The sequence below is a fragment of the Calonectris borealis genome, chromosome 1 (assembly GCF_964195595.1).
Source record: "Calonectris borealis chromosome 1, bCalBor7.hap1.2, whole genome shotgun sequence".
NCBI classification, from domain to species: domain Eukaryota; kingdom Metazoa; phylum Chordata; class Aves; order Procellariiformes; family Procellariidae; genus Calonectris; species Calonectris borealis.
The window spans coordinates 197,260,446-197,278,439 of record NC_134312.1 but is presented as its reverse complement, the minus strand read 5'-3'; the positions used below and the strand labels follow the sequence as shown (position 1 = coordinate 197,278,439).

At 39.7% G+C, this 17,994-nt stretch overlaps 1 protein-coding gene across 3 annotated transcripts in view; it reads right to left on the bottom strand.

Annotated features, from left to right (window-relative positions):
- The window catches only part of FLT1 (fms related receptor tyrosine kinase 1), a 112,748-nt gene that overhangs the window by 83,188 nt on the left and 11,566 nt on the right, over positions 1 to 17,994 (bottom strand). For 2 of the 3 annotated variants that reach the window (XM_075139845.1, XM_075139844.1), the window contains exons 2-4: positions 13,370 to 13,466; positions 12,852 to 13,072; positions 3,394 to 3,518 (exon numbers count right to left, since the gene is read on the bottom strand). In XM_075139845.1, the coding sequence (XP_074995946.1) occupies positions 3,394 to 3,518; positions 12,852 to 13,072; positions 13,370 to 13,466 (443 nt within the window). Of the gene's footprint in view, positions 1 to 3,393; positions 3,519 to 12,851; positions 13,073 to 13,369; positions 13,593 to 17,994 lie in introns of those variants that run through there. The other variant, XM_075139842.1, reaches the window with a different exon arrangement.

Here is a 17,994-nt window from a genome sequence, read left to right as displayed (position 1 = left end):
AGGCCATCGCCTAGAGACATGGCATCATCACCATGATGATCACTGCATGGATGGTACAGGACAGAGGATCCCAGAATCACACAATAATTTAGGCTGGAAGGGACCTTTAGAGGTCATCTGGTCCATCCCCCATGCAGAGCAGGGCCAATGTAGTTCAGAGCCATGTCAAAAAACTTGGCCATTTGGTCATCACAGACAGAAGTAGAAAATCTGTGAAGAAACACAGTGCTGGAATAGTGAGATTTCCACTGAAGCAGCAGAGGATAAATCCAGCTAAAATAATAGCTTACAGATGGGTACCAGCAGATAATCAGAAGTATTCAAAGAATCAATTTGTTGCAACAGCTGCAGTAAACATGGAATTTACTGTCTACATACTTATCTGCATGAACCACATCACTGTGGCTCCCAGTGCAGTCTTGGTCTTTTACCTTCTTTGTACTTTGTCTCAAACTAGACTTCAGTTTCTTTTGGTATAGGCTGTGCCTCCTTCTTTGCTCAGCACCAACCACTGAACCTTTTTGGTACCCGGTGGCATTTACACAGTACTACCACAAGGTTTTGGGTATATACGTGTGGTCAAGAGTATAGAGTCAAGTTGTGGTTCCCCACGTCTCCAAAGGCAGATTGTATTGGAAAGAGCCAGCTGAAAGTATAGTAAAAATGTACATTAGAGTTTTGAATGCTTGTCTTTTCTTTCATGTTTCCCCTTCCATCAATTTGGGAAGGATGAGGTGGCATTATTAAGAACTCATACTGTCCAGGTGTGTGACTCTCAACATCCCTGGGTTTTTTCCACTCTTTTTATTCCTTATGCTGAGGCTTATTTACCTCTATTCCTGTGAATGTCATTGTTGACTTCATGACAGAGAATCCAAAAAGAGAGTAAACAGAAGGATCAAACCATTGTACCAAAAGGTGATCTTTCACTGTTTAACAAGTTAAGAGCAAATGAAGAGGCAAGAGAAGTGCATACTTTAGTTGCAATAATGTTGATGTTATTTTAGGGATCTTGAATGAGGATGCTAGAATCATATTGATAGGAACGATGGTTTCAGAGGCTCTGGATATCTGTCTATTAAACATTAGATCAAAACTATCAATTGCTTTCATAGGTCTTCATATGATGAAGAAGAGAAAGGGCCATCAGCTGTTGCAGATATAAGTTATAATAGGACCTGAAGGCTGGATTTGAAATAGGAATGAAAAGCTCCATCCTCATTGTCCAATCCCTGTTTTATTAGCTTCTTGATTTTTAACACTCCTCCTACGTTGTATATGATTGCCATGCTATAGAATACAATTTGTACAGACATTCAGCCTGGAAGTTAGAGCAACACAGTGTCTCAAAAGGGTTGACTAAGGTAAAGATGCAGTTCTAGTAAAAAAATCATTTGTAGTGTCGAAGATGGACAATAAATCTTCCCCACATTGGTACACTAAAACTAAGAAGCAACACTGTGCAGGAACAAAATGCTGGAGGCAGTGCTCATGCAACTGTCCTAAGTCCTTTCAGAAGAGAGAGATTACCAAAAAAAAATTCCACATTTTGACTTCCTGGCAATATAGAATACAGAATCTAATTATTCTAATGTTGGGATTTTCTTTCCAGCTCCAGAGGATTGCATTATGGGGACACTGATTTCTTCCTTTATTGCTAGTGGAAAACACAGAATAGCTTTTGCCAGCTCTCCAGAAGTAGTTTGCCTGCAGCTGTGAAATGCATTTAACACATCTCTTAATTGCTATGTGAGCAAAAACTTGCTGGAATCTTCATACATGGGTGTCACAGATGATAAATAAAGTAAGATATGATGTAATACATTGTAGCTTACATACTTCAGGAAATTCTAGGAAGAATTAGGGAACACATTTATTTTTCCTGGAATGCAAAACATGTAAGCAACCAATCCTTTCTTTCAAGACTTGGCTCCACCTCCTCTTTCTCCTTCCCAGAGTATTACATCTGGTTTTGATGGTGTAAAGATGCATCTTACACCACAACCCCAAGCTAAAGACAAGTTGATATGAAAAAAAGAGAGTAGATACATCTCAATCTTCTCCAAATAAGGAGGAAAAAAAAAATTATATTGTTTAATATGAGAGAAACCTGACAGGAATTTTCTCAGTTAGAAATTTAATATGCTGAGATTTCAGATGCAACAATACAGTGCCCAAATAAGTTCCCACTTTACAACATCCACCCTATGGAAAGCCAAGCCTTATCTACCTTTGATTCTGTAGCCACAGAATCTTGTGCATCATCCACCCCGGTGCACTTCTTGCAGGAGAACCGTGTGTGTACGCACACATACGGTAACATCCTAGGTCAGATTACTTTCTTTTCTCTGCATTTTGCTTTTTTTCATGTGATTTATCAGGTGGAAACCAAGAGGCAAAATCAGTATCTATATTAGCAAAGCAGCGCTGGATAGAATTTGTAAACCTCTAGGTCAAGTTAGAACACAGGATCAAATCTGTGGCTGGTGTAAAACTCTATAGTCAAAGAGGAATCAAAGATTTGTATTGATCTAGATAAGCATCTTATGGTGGTATTGTTAGGCAATTGCATGTTATTCTGTAAAAAGACAAATTTATTTTTCTTGTAACAATGATGAACATTTATGCCACTATGTACAGAACTCTCTTTATTTAGAAACAAAACAACACCTATTTTTTAAGCCAAACAAAGAAACTTTCAAAAAAGAAGTACCATTCCCTGTCTTGATACCAAGCACTTGACTACAGACATACAGGTCAGTTAGCTGTCCGTGTAACTCTCAAGGCACCTAGGAAAGAAATGGTGTCCACAAAACATGAAAAATGTCTAGATTTTCCAAAACTGCCCCCACTGTCTCAAACTCGGCACAAGTTTCCCTACAAAGAGACATCATCCCCTGTCTGATGATAAGTGCACTTATATGGAAAAGGAAGCAGCAAAGGCGCTGGTGGGAGTGAGGTAGGGCAAAGGCTTTCAGAGATCCTTGTACAGCCCCAGCAAGTCTCCAGGGGCTGCACTTACCGGCTGTTGCAGAGGACAGAAGAGGAAAGGAGAGGAAGGGAAGAGGTGGGAGGGAATCTCTTCTCCTAACAAGAAATTCCTTCCTGGGCTTAAGAAACCTTTGTCAGTGAAAATTTAATAAAATGGTGTGAAAAGTTTAAGTTTCTTCAGAAAAATCCCATCCAGTGTAAGAGATTTGATGAAGCCCTTCTGTGAGATATGAGAAGAAGCCTCCAGGGTTGAAATATTTCTAAACACACCAACACCCAGAAACCTTGTTTAAGAAATACTAAATTGTTGAAATATTTCAAAAGCATTACAACAGTTGTAAACAAACAAACAAAAAGCATCATCTACAATAACACTTGCAGAGCATGCTTGGATTGAGGTACCTTTTTTAAAGTAACAGCAATGTTTGGTGCTGTGACTCTGCATGGAATGATCATTTCTCTTCCCACAGTCATATGTATTATTTTAGGTATATCACTGTGCATCTCTACAAATGGATTGCCTGTATCTGCAAGAGAAGAAAAAGAAAAGGTTAATATCTGAACTCTTAAGACAGCGTATGGAAATTGTAATGGTCATACAGTCTTGAAAGAACTGACTAACCCTGTCTGTAACAAAATCTAGACAAAGTCCTCAAATCACTCTTCTGTTTACTTTTATCTAAAAAAGTTCAGTAAAATATTATTGAATATTTGAAAATATATTTATCACTCAATATCAATAGCAGTACTTTGGTATCTTCTTTAAAATCCAGGAGAGTTAAAGTACATTTTTCCCATTACAGCATCATCTCTACTGCTGAGAGAGGTGTTTCTTATTTCAGGGCATTTCTATTTTATTATCATCAGGAGAAATAATTAGATGGGAAGTGACTGAAGTTCACTTATCAGGAAACCCCTAAAAAGGACATGTTCCTGCTCTCTGCAAGGAAATTGATAGAAAAAATTCACGTTGACTTCACCAGGAGAAAGAATCTACTGTGTTTATCCAGCCATATTTTCAACCCTGAGACTACAGACTCGCGAGGGTTAATTATTCTTCTCCTTCCCACTATCACAATACGTGTATGTCTCTTTTGTAAGTGACAAGGTAAATGAAAATGCCAGGAAAACATTCATTCCCTTCAACTCAGTAACTAAAGCTTGGCAGAGTAATTTACCGTCCCTTGAACAATCCCTTTAACAAAGGGCATTGTCATAAATAGCTTGCGCTGGGAACAGGGAACATTGCTGCTGCTATTGTTTGGACCACTTAACAAAGAGGGGCTCAAGCCACAGGCTCTGGCTCCAAATCTTCTTTGCAGGTGTTCAGATCTGAAGGTTCGGTTTGACTCCCAGTGCAGATAGACTACCTCAAAATTCACATAAGGTTTGGCTTTTAACTCTTAAAAAAGTGGAACTTTCAGATCTTAATTCTGTGCTTATCTACAGCTCCAATGTTTTTTCAGGCAAATCCTATTATTTTAACTCTGTCAAAAATCTTACAAATAACAACGGAAATCTTTCTTGGAAAAGAAATGAGTAAAGCTAGCAAGACTGACCCTTTATAAAACCTTAAATTGCAATACTTTAGTAAAGTGTTCTGGTTCCAGGCTTCTGCATGTTGACCTATGTTCACTCAAGTAGTTCTTCAAATGCATTACTGTTGCTTCTCTTTCAAAAGTATGATCTGCACTTCCCAGTGTCATAAAACTTCTGCCCTTAGGATCTTCTTTACTTATTACATGCAATAATATTTTTGTTCGAGACATCAAACAGAAAGAGAAGCAAATTCTACTTGAATTTATACTGGGGAGAATCCCAAGGTACAGTGTCTCAAATGTACCCCAGGATACGGAAAATTTTTCCTAAAGAGGTTTAATGAAACTGTTACCCAAACTTTCTGAAATGAACGACTGCCACAGTGCTTTATTTAATAATAGGTGTTAAATGTCCACTGAGATCGCAAAAGGAACTTATGAGTAATAGAGGATGCATATATAATAAAAAATACCCTAAGAACTTGTTAGGCTGATGTTTGCTCTGCAATACGATTCAAGGAAAGACCAAGAATGAACCTGTTTGTAGCATGGTGAAAGGAACCTTTTTTTTGTTTTCAGGAGCTGCAGCCACAGAAGAGGTCACCTGCCCCTTAACATCACCAGACAAATGGATTTACTACTCCCCAAAGACTCGTTTGTCTTTGTCACAAAATTAAGAGCTCCTGCCCAAAACCAGCAAGCTTTGCAAAGTAGTTTCCTGTATCATAATCTCCAGATCATTACAAGTGTGAGGAAGAGCTGTTCTGGGGACTACCGGTGCTGTCTGCAGACACAGTGTCACCACTGACTGATGCCAATATTGAGGCTGTGGGGGCTGTGCGGCTCAGACCTCGCAGGATTCCTGCCCATCCGAAGGCAGGGACAGGAAATGAGCACAAAACACCACACTTGGCTTTTTTTTCTTCTTCAATGGAAATGCACGTTCACGTCTGGAGATGTCAATGAAGTGCTCTATAAAAATCAACTGAACACGCTGCCTGCTCTCAGTAGGCTTTAAAGCTCAGTCACAGCCTTCCTTGGTACACTCCCTGCAGTGGTACACCAAGGCGTCTCTGTGCCCCCGCTATTCGCGTGCGGAGCTCCCATTGACATCACCGGGGACTTCCGCCATGGGCCAGAGGGCAATCGATGGCCCCAAGTGCTCCAAATGTCTTCCTGCTTTTGATTAAAAGAAATACGCATCATGTTTCCTAGCAGAGTTTTGTTTTCATAATGAGTGTGGAGGCTTTTCCTGATTCCCTTTGATTTTATTCTCCTTCTGTCTTAATGGCCATAAGGGGATACTCTCAGTGCCTCAAGACCAGAATCTGGTGCAGGCTCTACCAGCCTGGATCAGGCAAAGCCGAACCCACAGCAGCACCAGGGCAGGTATGCCATGTTGGCAGGGTATGCCAACGACGTGGAATCCTTCTGTCCCCCAAATAATAGCATTCCTTGCTTCCTTTTTCCTCTTTCCCTGCTATCATAGCCCTAGCTATTGCCAGTGGCTCCTGCTACATTTCCTCCCAGTTCCTTCCTGAGGGGTGGTAAATGCCATCCTTCCCTGAACAGCTGGCTGGCAGCACATCTGGGATGACCTAACCTCCCGCCAGCAGCCTTCTGGGCCAGCTTCACTCACTTTTATGTTCAGAAAGCTCTAGACATAAAAGGAACATCATGGATTGACCTATCTGGAAAACCACATCCAAGTTACACATTCAGCTCCATCGGGATTTGGAATGGAAGGTCTAAGAGGGTTGACCTTGTTTTTTGAAAAAAAAATTTTTTTTCCTTCAGAGCTGTCTGCAAAGGTAGCAAAATGAAAGATGGACAGCCAGAGTATTTGCATATGCTAAAGGTTACTTTAGAAGTCAGTTTAGTGTATTTTAAAATTGTGCCTGGAATTAATGACTGTGTGCTGGTTTGACTGTGTTCCTTACAATATCTCGCAGTTACAATCAACATGAAACCACAAAGAGCATTCATGAAATCATAAAATCCATGAAGGTCACTTGCTATATTGTTAAAGAACATAAATAGCAGCTTTTTATTAAGCTGGTTGGCAGCCAGATACAAACTTGATAAGAGACTTAACACAAGCAATATTATGTCTGGTATCAGTAACCTGTCTAGGCTATTTATGGAGTTTGCACAAACAACTAAATCAGCCAACACTGAAATGCCAAATTCAGAAAAGATGGAGAGGTTCTTTATTTCCACAAGCTTCAGCTAGTGTTCTTGCATTTATTTCTGTTTAATAATCATCTGAGCTATGTAAGTCAGAGTACTTACACATACATTTGCAAGAAGAAAAGTCTCTGCAGGGAAGTCTGAGCTCCTTGAAATTTCTGAAAGTTTGTCCTCTGAAGTTCTTCCAAAATACCTACTTACACTTGGCTCATCATTAAGACATTTTCAAGCTAAAAGAGCCAAAACAGTTTCCTCACATTCAAATAACACCCTTTTCCCTCATGCACGTGAAGAGGACCAAAGTCTTTATTAAAGTACAGACGTGCAAACTTCATTAAAGTTAATGAGCCAATTGCCAAATTCCCCTTCCCATTGTAGGGATTCACCCTAACTAACTTTATTTATCCCAGCTAAATTAGTAGTGCTGTTCAGAAGTAATTCGAGGAGAACCTTGCACACCAAAAGTGGCTCTCATCTCACTTACACATCTAAAATATAGACGTTTCTCACTGAGCTAGGTGGCCAAACTGTTAATGTTGTCACTGGGTATAAAGGAGGAGTTCTGCCATGGGACTCATCTGACCTGTTTTAGACTCTATTTTACGATGAGATGAATCATGCCCTAGGAAAGGCACCTATTCAACCTGCTCACATGTAGGTGTCTATATTCCTTAAGAAAAAAAAAAAAATCCCATTTTGTATGTCTGGAAGCACAACACTTATCTTCAAGAAGGGCTTTTCCACTCTTGCCTCTTCTTAGCCTGTAAAATAGTACTCTTCAAATTCAAATGATTTCTAAACTGTGAAGGAAGACTTGAGATATAAATTAATAATCACAGAAGTCCAGTAAAAAAAAAAAAAAAAAAAAGAAAAAAGGAGGAGAATACTTTATATCTGGAGCACATTCAGACACAAAGCATTGCTAGCATAATTGCACAGTGATTTTTAGGCACGGTTTGTTTGTTTTCCTTTGGGGCTATTTATACTATGCTATCATCGACGTAGGTCCATAACACACATAAAACGCAGTTAAAACTCCTGAGGAAAAATATTCTTACCCACATTAGCCAGGAAACCCACACTAGAGCAATTACTACATTCAGAAAGTGATCTCTAGAAAGGCTAATGGACATCAGGAACACTTTTTCAGATTTATCCCTCCCTCACAATGGTTCATCTTGGAAATGTGTTTCTGTTTCAGTAGGAGCTATAAGCCTTGGTGAGGAAGAAGGACCTCAGAGGGCTTAGTGCATGGCCTTTGATGCTGCCAAGGTGTCCACACATGCTCCGCGCAACACAGCGTACTATGATGTGAAGTCTGTGTACACGCAATGACAAAAGCACGGCAATTATAGGTGATTGACGTCAGCAAGTCCTAGAGGGCTCTGTTTTGTAACACGAACCTCATTAGACACTAAAAATGTGTCCGCATACTTGATACAGCTGTAGCATAGTTTAATTTCAACTAGTTTCCTTTTCATAACAGAAGCGCTATCATATTATTGACTCTGACAGTGTAAGCCAAAACCGTACTGCTCATACGTTAAAACTGTGCCAAAAGCAAAGACTGAAAAAAGGCACAGGGAGGAAGAGTTTCCCAGGCCTCAGCAGGTTCTTCTGTCAGTACATTATTTCTGAATAAGAAGAAGAAAAAGGAAAAAAAAGAAGAAAATCTCCCCTTCTGTTAGCTTTCAGGGTCTTTTGTCTTACTGCTTTTTTCACCTGTTGAATTATTTTGACTTTGACGCTTCTGATCTTAAGAGACCTTTTGGGGAACTCTTTGGATGCCCTCCCTGTTCTGCAACATAGTACCTTTAGGGTTACAGGAGTCAATCCATTCAAGCTAAATCTTAAATCCGTGTCAGTTCTGAGGCTGGATCCAGCTATCTGTCAACAAGTAGACCTTCCAAGGAGATGCCATATGCTCAGCACTTGCAGAATTACAACTCTAGAGTTTGAAAATGCACTCAAAACCCCAGATGTTTTGGCACTTCAAAGGCTTACATTTTGAACCAGTGCTAAATTAGTTCACTAATGCTAAAGCCCTTCATTTTGGACTGTCCGACCTGAGACACATCTCAAGCCAAATATCCAACACTAGTGGACATGTTTGAAATTCTAGGTATTGGTGAGTCCAAGTACTCTCAGGACTTGTACCTTTAATTACCCAGCTCTGATTTGTCTCACCTGACTTAAATCATCTCAAAGCAAGACATCTATTCTAAGCTTGTTCTCCAGATTCCTTGTGAAGTCAGTGATGAGAAATAAGTACCAGAAGGTCTTTTTTTCTCTATGTTAAGTACAGAAAGAGAATAGACAACTGACTCAGCCTAGAGGTCTGATTTTAAAACAGAATATTTTGAATGGCACTTGATTGAAGTACCAATACATGTCTCATTTTGCAAGGAAAAGTAGGTGGTCAGAAGACCTGCACAGCAGGAGTGTGAGGAGAGACAAGGAGAGGGAGAACATTGACTAAGAAGTGGGCTAATACCCTAAAGCCAAGTACAAATTCACTTAGAGAAGAATTCACTGTTGCAGCAGAATTAAGACATTACTTTTGTATATTAATAGTTGAAAGCTGTCTTCATCACAGGAAATAGCAACACTTCAACTTGAACCAAAGTTTGCTTAAATTCTTGCAAAAACCTAACCTTGATATATCAATGTAATTGAACTTACATGCTTTTCCTCTGTCATACCATGGGAACAACTGATCAAAGGCAAGAGATGATGAGAGTAGAGAATGAAGAGAACTGGACATTTTTGAAGAAAGTGAATGAGCTGCAGCAAGTGGAAAAGAGTGTCTTGGAGATGCCAAAACAAAGGCAGGCAGAAAGAAAAGCCTTTAGCACTGTCCCCAGGGAAATCTACATAGGTTTCAAAATAGCCTGCTGCTAATTTGGTGTTTCTTAAATGCCTTTATTCCATAATTATCTCTTCAAGCAGAAAATTCCCCATGCCTCACTCAATATACGCAGTGAGTGTTCATTACAAATCTTTCCATTTTACTACTAGGCTGCAGTTGCATAACAAAACAGAGATCAGAGCAGCTTTTGGTCCGAGACAGTGGAGAAATTGGCAAAGAGGCTTTGCTTCAATTCAGATTTTTCCCATGGCTCGTGATGGAAGTCAGGCCATCAGTTTTCTTAGAGCAAAGTCCAAGGCTCTTAAGAGAGTTTATTTCCCTCGCTTGATGTCTCAATTCCCGAGCTGTGTGTGGTCAAGAGTTGCTGCGCACTCACTCCCCTGTGCAACTCAGTAGTGACCTCTCCAGCTGAAAGAAGGGTGGTGCCAGGACTAGCTCCTGAAAGAAATGTCACCAGCCTGCCTGTTCTTGATCACCCAAACACAGGACTCCAGAAATACTTCAAGTTATCCTGGGGCACGTGGGACTTGCAGTCTCCTACTCATCGACTTGCATCTTGATTTTGTCTATAGAAGCTCATCTTCTGCATAATATATATTCATTACTGAACCAAAGGACTTAATGGGTTTATTGTTTTTTTTTTTTAATCCAGTTCATATTCAGTATCACTCTAATTACGGAAATGAATAACATTTTTAAAACAATAAGTGATGACTTCCTGTACAAACAATATCAACTTTCCTGATTCGGATTCTGGATTTGTAAATAGCAACTATTTGTTCTCATCTGTAGCATGCTAAGACATGGGAAACAGGCACCTCAGTGATCCACATGGAGCTAATATGGGAAATGGACTGACACAACGTCCTGCCACAGGAAACAATACAAAACTAGGAGGGACCCAAATTTTACAAATGTTTATTTCCTAAGCACCCACAAATTCATTTAAAATAAAACTAAACTCAAGAAAGGTAGTCTTCACAGAGGATTTTCTTATCCCCATCTCACCCCCACTTGAGCCAGATAATTGAATTTCATGCATGTTCACAGAAACAATGACTTATATTAAGACATTCCTTAAGTATTTTCTTTCCAAATGCTAATGCTACACTGATCAGAAAGGGTGAATTTTGGTAGGCAGCATCTTCTTTCTTTTCAACCTACTCAACAATTCTTCCTGAAATTGTGAATTTTTGGAGGACTAATATACCTTTCCCCATCTTAGGGCAGACTGACCCTTTCGAACAGGCATTCAATGAGCAGCTACCTTGCAGCCTCCCTCGTTATCAGTAGTTTACCCTAGCTCTCATATGTGCTTACTAGGGCACAATCAACACTTAAGAGTTAAGAAATTGGTTTTCAATTGGTTTTCAATCTAAAGGATTGTCAAATTTAGAAAATTAAGATGCCAAAGAGATCTAAGCTTGATACAGGTTTGTTCCTTAAACATTTTACTGGTTTTTGGCAAGTAAGGTAGGAGGAGAAATGTAATCTAATCCTATCTTCAACAGCAACATCAACATTTAATGACTGAATCAACAGTCGAGAAATCAACAAAACCAAGACACTCAGGCAGACTTCCTTAACTGATTGGGGGGGAGGGCTGTACAAAAACTATTTCTCCAATGATATGTTTCTCTTCCATCACCATGTGAATTACACAGATAACCTTGGTTCACATACATCTAATCGAGGATCTCTTTCAGATGCAAGCAAGCTACATAGCAAAACTTGGGAAGTAGTGAAGAGAAAGACTGGTTGTGTCTTCCATTTGTAAAAATTCAGGATCCAGAAAAATTAACACTTCAAACAGGAAAGAGATCAAGAGAACATAAAGGAATCTCTTATATCTTAAAATGGGTTTAGCAGAGAGGTTCTCAGTCAGAGTCACAACCATCCTTGCTCTTCTCATGTGGTGAATGGAGAGGATTGTGGGTAGATCTCAGATAGAGATGACATCCAAGGTGGGAGGTTCAAGAAGATCCCATGATGGGAAACTTGCAAAAGTAATCCAAGAAAACTGTAAGTTTTCCTAGGCAGCAGGAAATGTTGGTCACTAAATGAATAAGCTACTTTGGTTACACTTCCATGGATGCATCTGTAGTTGAATATCCAGTGAATTATATGAAAATAGTTGGGTGAAAAAAATACTCTGCGGTATATTTCAGATGAAGGAAAGCAGGATGAACAGCATGAATTATTCAATAATTCTCAATAGAACAACACACTATAATGGGGGGAGCTATCTTATTTTCTATCACTGTACTGAGAGGTCCACTTCATTCTGCTTTTTCACAACACCAGTCCCACTCTTTGTGTCACAAAATGAAAACAAAGGCTAATTCATTCTGATGTGAACTCATTAGAAGCAGCAGACACATAATTTGGAAAACTTCCAGTTACACATTCTCTGTAATATGGGCTTTCAAAATCCATGAATCCTGATATCGTACAGTAATCTATTAATTTAATTCTGTAAAAATCAAGAAAAACTAAAATATAAAATTAAATTAAATCCCTAAAGTGTTTATAATTTCTTCTTTTATTATTGTGTCTATTGAATTCAACCGTTCTGAGAAGTGTCTGATTAATATCCTGGAAGAAAACAGGATCAGAAAGCAATTTCTGTTATAGCCTAACTGACCTAATTACAGTATTTCCCATACATGACACAATACTTGTTAGCTGAACACAATTCTGTGTTTAGTTTGATTCCATTTATTCTAGATTTTTACAATCTGTGTAACGTGAACTACAGAGTACCTTTTTGAATGTGACTTAACACGCAAATAGTAATTTTCTACAGCATGAGATAATTCAGTGATCTGGATAGACAGCTCCGGCATTCTTCAGCTGCCTAGAAATCTATAATCTTACACAGACGGGTTTAATCGGACATTGTACCAGATATATGGTCTTCATCAGTCATCACCCGATTCTGTAAGATATGATTTCTCTGATACCCATTTCACAGATTCACTTCTAGTCTACTTCCATGTGGAGTTTTATTTACTCTAGCAGACTGGCTGGGTTGGGTCTTTTTCTTCCTTCATTTTTTCCCTAACAGATAAAACACTAGCATTTGTACTTGCAAGCTCTGAGAAAGCAGATTTTATACATTAATTGGTAAATTATCATGACATTTTGCAAGGCTGAAAATATCATTCAAAACCCTGTATTTAACTACAGCTGAACTGCCTTATTTATCCATTTTGTTGCATTGAAGTGCAAGTACCAAGAAGTGTTAAAAACCGTAATCTTACCGTTAATAAATACATAGACTGTAGATTCCTTCTTCTTTTTCGCTGGACTTGTTGGGTATTTGCAGCTATAGTTTCCAGTGTCACTTGCTTGAGTTCTGCTCAAGGTCAGACTGCTGCAGGACTGCTTCCCATTCCTTCCACAGGCATATTTAATTACTTTCAGCCTTTTGCTATCCTTACTTAGAGTTTCAGGCAAAGACCATGAATGAACCATTTCCCCCCTGCAAATACAGATAAGGAAGCAGAAACAATTATGTTGGGCTACGATTATATAGCTCCAGTTCCCAAGCTTTCTTTTTTATTATATCAGGCTATTTCTGGGGTTCTCTTTTATCTTGTTTTCCAAAAACAACAACAGAAACAACAAAGAACTATTAAACAATTGCCATTGAAGTTCACTCCCCACCTTTCCCCACAGCATAAGGTTTCATTTTTTTCTAATTTCAGTTACAAAAAAAGGAAAGTGTCAGGTGTATGAACTCCCAGCCAAATTATCAGAAACCAACTCAGCTGGTTACCTGCAGGTGAGATTTAAAGTCTGGCCTGCTTGAACAACGTGCTGTGTGCCATTTATGCTCAGCTCAGGAACTTTTAATTTTGATCCTGAACTAGATCCTAGAAAAACAAAGAAAAAAACCATTAACAATGACAAATCATCCTGTTCCCAGTCCACTCACACTTATGATGTTATACTGGAAGGGGAAAGCAAAGAAAAGGGGATGTCCCCCTTACCACACATATTCTTTTGCTCTGAGCATAATCCTGCTGTCCTGACTCAGGACTCACATAATCTTCCATGAGAATTACTCAGGAAAGAAAGTAGAAATGAAAGCTCTGCAAGTTTCGGTCAATGACTTCGCTCTCAGATTGTTCACTGACCGTACCATGAAGAAAGTTCAGGACCTTGTGGCTACACATCTAACCAAGGAAGCGTGCCCTCAAGCACCGCTGGCTGCATTTCCTTAGGAAACACCACCATGGCAGCCCCTTCAACGGGAAGGGCAAAAGTCAGCCACTTCCATGGCAAGAGCCACATATTTACCTCTAAGATACCAAACTCTCACTCAAACAACTTGCTGCAAAGCTGGAACTGCTCTGGAAGGAGTGAAAGGGGATTAAGGATCTTCCCTTCCTGACTGAAGGTCACAGCACTGTTACCTACGGTCCCTCACTAACTGCAGGCTTCCTACCAGTGAAGTGGTGTCAAAAGGTAACTGGGCAGCTCTACAATAAATTTTGAGAACAAGTTCAAGGCACCCTCCAGACCAGATTTGCTCCTTATTGAGAAAGCAAGCATGCCAACATGGCCGGGGTCATGGCCAGACCATTCTGGTGAAACCCTGGGTGTCAGTATAACATGAGGTGGCTTAGGACGCTTGAAAACATCCAGGCAGGCTTCTCACAGGCCATGTGAAGGCAATTTTTAGGAAGTCCATAAAAAAGCCCCATGGTCAGAAGACTAGAGGAACACCAGACCTTCCCTCTCATCAAGCCAGCAAGTGCTGGAAAGGCATAATGTTTTATCTTTGCCCCATAACAGGCTATGGCCACAAAACCTTTCATGGCAAGCAGACAGAAATGCATGCCTTAGAGAAGAAACAGTCTTCATCCATCCCATTGCCCTCACACTGACAGCAAAGTGTTCCAGAAGCTAGGAACGTAACAAGCAAATATTTTGAAACAGTTAAAGTTGAAAAACAGCTTAAGTCTAAATCTGGACCCTAGTGTGATTTATGAAGATTTCAGTGTTGTGACAGAAGAGCAGAGAGTACCCGGGATCACTTTACTCCAAAGAGAAAGTATTTCTTTGTCAACATACGAGAGAAGCAGCACCACGCAAACAAGGGTAACGCAGATTTTCCACTAGAACACAAGTACAGTTTCAGTTTAGCTATTTTAAGCCCTTCCAAGAGGTCCCTGCCACAAGCAAATACGAACAGCTGTATGCACCAAATATAGTAGAAATAAGTGAATCTTATTTGGCTGCTGTGGATCACCCACTGGAAAGGCCTCCCCCTTTCATTGACTATAGAAGGAACTTTCAGACATCAATGCCGGCTGAGATTGGTGACTAAACTGTCACTGCATAAACCCTCCAAAGTCAACGGTTGCTCCAAATTCAGCACTTTTCACCCAGCAGCACCCAGATGTAGCCTCAGATTAGAGGCTGAATGGCAAAACTTTGTTCTGAGATGTGGACTTAACTCCTTCAGTCTGAGCAAGGCCTAGAAGCCAATTCTCCACTTTTGGAGAGAGATGCTGAAAGTACAAGGATTTTGTGCAAAAGGTAAAGCGGCACTGCCCTCATCTGCTGGTTTTGGGGGTGTTTTTTGAGGAGCCAGCTGTGGTCCATTTGTCAGTAAGTATTTCCTACTAATTCTTTATAACATCAGTGGAGACAAGAGACCTAAATCACCTTCTGGGACTACCTAGCACCATCCATGAAAAGAAGCAAATAGCGGATTAGGTCTTCAAAACTGTTTGCTAGAGATCTTCAGAGACCTGTTTCTCTTCCTTAACAATAGTAGGGGTTAACTACATTTTAACTAATCTTTGGCATCTAAGTTAGGTACATTGATCTGCATTTTTTTTTTTAGCCCTGTATATCTTATTTAAGCTGTGGCTGTAGTTCTCCTGTATATACTAACATCCATCCCTATTCAAAAGAAGATTTAAACACAGACATAAACCAAATCATAGCTCACTTAAACAGGCTTCAAGCAAGGACATAACAAGTTTTCAGAATAAAGAGGTCCTCTGAACTGCACCACAAATATTACCAGAAATTTGAATGGTGATACTGTACAAATACACAGACTTCCTCTGCGATTTGTCTAGACAATCACACTTCTAACTAGAAAGGTTAAGAGGGGAGAAAAAAGATGCAGCAAATCTTTGAAGAAGCAATTTGTTATGTGATATCTTGCTAACATACATTTTTCTCACCTACCATTTAAGGATCTCAACTCTGAAATGCTGGGTCTGCCAAATAGCGCACTGTGCTTTTATGGGATAGTCTCCCATAGATGCTTACAATCTATGAGTCTACTCATCTGCAGTTCTGAAATAATGTCCCTGAAGCTAAACACTGAGAAATTGAGAGAAGATGTTACAAGAGTTCAGGCAGCTTCTGTGAGGAGCAACCCAGGCACTTTAGTTGAGAGGGTTTGTCGATGTCTTCCAAATAAACAATCTGACAGTTTCGTGAAACCACCATGTTCCTGCATTTCATTCGCATTCCTCTTGTCATCCCAGAATTGGAGGCTCAGATGCTCTCCCAAGAAGGCAGCGTTTATATCTAGCTTTATGAATCTCGTTCCTTACTTCAGCGGGGAACCTGGCCTCAAGCTTCCTTGAACTGCTCCTTATTTTGGGCTCTAGAAAAGCATGCAATGGTGTTTACAAACAGTTCAGTGTGTATGAAAAAAACATCAGTAATGGTCTACCAGAGGAACCCATCGGGTCAAAGCCCAGCTGCTAGGGTTGCAACACTCAACCCAGTTGCTAGAGAGCAACACATAGGTTGCTTCCAGTGTAAAACTGATGGAAAGGTGGAAAATCCATGTGAGTGACAGGTGCTGAGAGCAAGGCAGGAGAGCAAGTCTGCAGTGCCTGGTCATGGCTCTGGTGCTGAGTGCTCGGCTTTGCTCAGCACCAGCACCAGCACTGGCACCCTGCCCAGAAGCAAAGCCAGCCATGCAGCACCAGGCTCATGCCTGACCCATGTTGAGACCAGGAGACCAGCCCTGGGAATGTGGGCTGCTGTTGTTTTCAAAGTCTGCCAAAGGTGAAGGGCAAGAAACCATTATAAATGTTACAAACTTTTCTCTTGATAACTCTCTGGTGATATAAGCAAAGACGTCCACATGAAAATCTCAAGATCTGTCTTAAATTGAGCATACAAAACAAGACAGCCTGGAAGCCTGTATGTCAGAAGATCTGCCTCAGAGTTATTAAAATCAAATGAAAAAAAAAAAAACAACAGATCTTTTCACCCCATCCTGCAGGCAAAAAAACCCCCCAGATATACTGGATCATATTCAAGCTTTTGCCCTTTTACACATATTACATATATCTAAAAGACACCACAGTATTTGCAAATATTGTGGGTGGGATCTTAAGGAGTACTCAGTGTTTGTCTAACTTTGCTCCCATTGATACAAGCCAGAGTTTCATCATTGATTTCAAGTACATTTTAGATACTTAACTCCAGTAGTTAATTGTATTAATATTCAAGACCTAACATCAGATTTGTTATAAATTCATTCATTTAGTTTTTCACTGACAAAAAGCAGAAGTAAAAGATCTTCTTTTGAGCCAATAATGTTGCTTTTACAAGTATGCAGGACAATGCTTTTACCAGCAAGATGCTAAGTCTTGAAGAAAAATAGCTTTATTTGACATCCTATCTATTCATGGGTCATTAGCTTCCTTACGTTTTGAAATGCTTCAAAACTGATGCAGAGTACAAATGCAATAGAGTTTGACATGTTTACCAGAAAAGAAAAAGGAAGGAGAATAGCAGGGAGATTCCTACTGTCAATATTTAGAAGCAGATTATGCCTTCTGTATACCTTCTCTGGGCATTTTACTTGACACTGTCTTTTCTGAAGGGTCATGGCTCAACAAGGCACGTTCACTTATCATTGTGCCTGTCACTAAGCGACCATCAGCAGCCTACCCTCACACTGACCTACATTGGGGGGTGCAACTTCTTTTCATGTGACAACAAGAGAACTAATTAATCCTGATAACTGAGGAATCTCCTCCCATAGGGAAAGGGGTGATTTTTTTGGCATATTCTATTTGTTTTGGAAGGCTTATTAGATATATGTGAAAGTCAGTCAATAGGGCTGCTTAATTAATGAGCAAACATTAATTTACATTGCAAAAGTTAGCCATTCTGTCTAAAATAAGGGAAGGACAAATATTTTTTTTCAGAAAGCAGAGGTATAATCTGTAATTTGCAAAGGCACAAACAAATAATCTTTCTTCAATTATTTTCTACCTTGCAAAAAAGGTGATGCTCTTCCTGAAAGAAGTAAACAAAAATTTGAATTACCTGTTAAACAAAAACACCGATTACAAGCAATTAAAAAAAAAGATAAAATAAATGAACATGCATATATTTTTCTAGTATGAT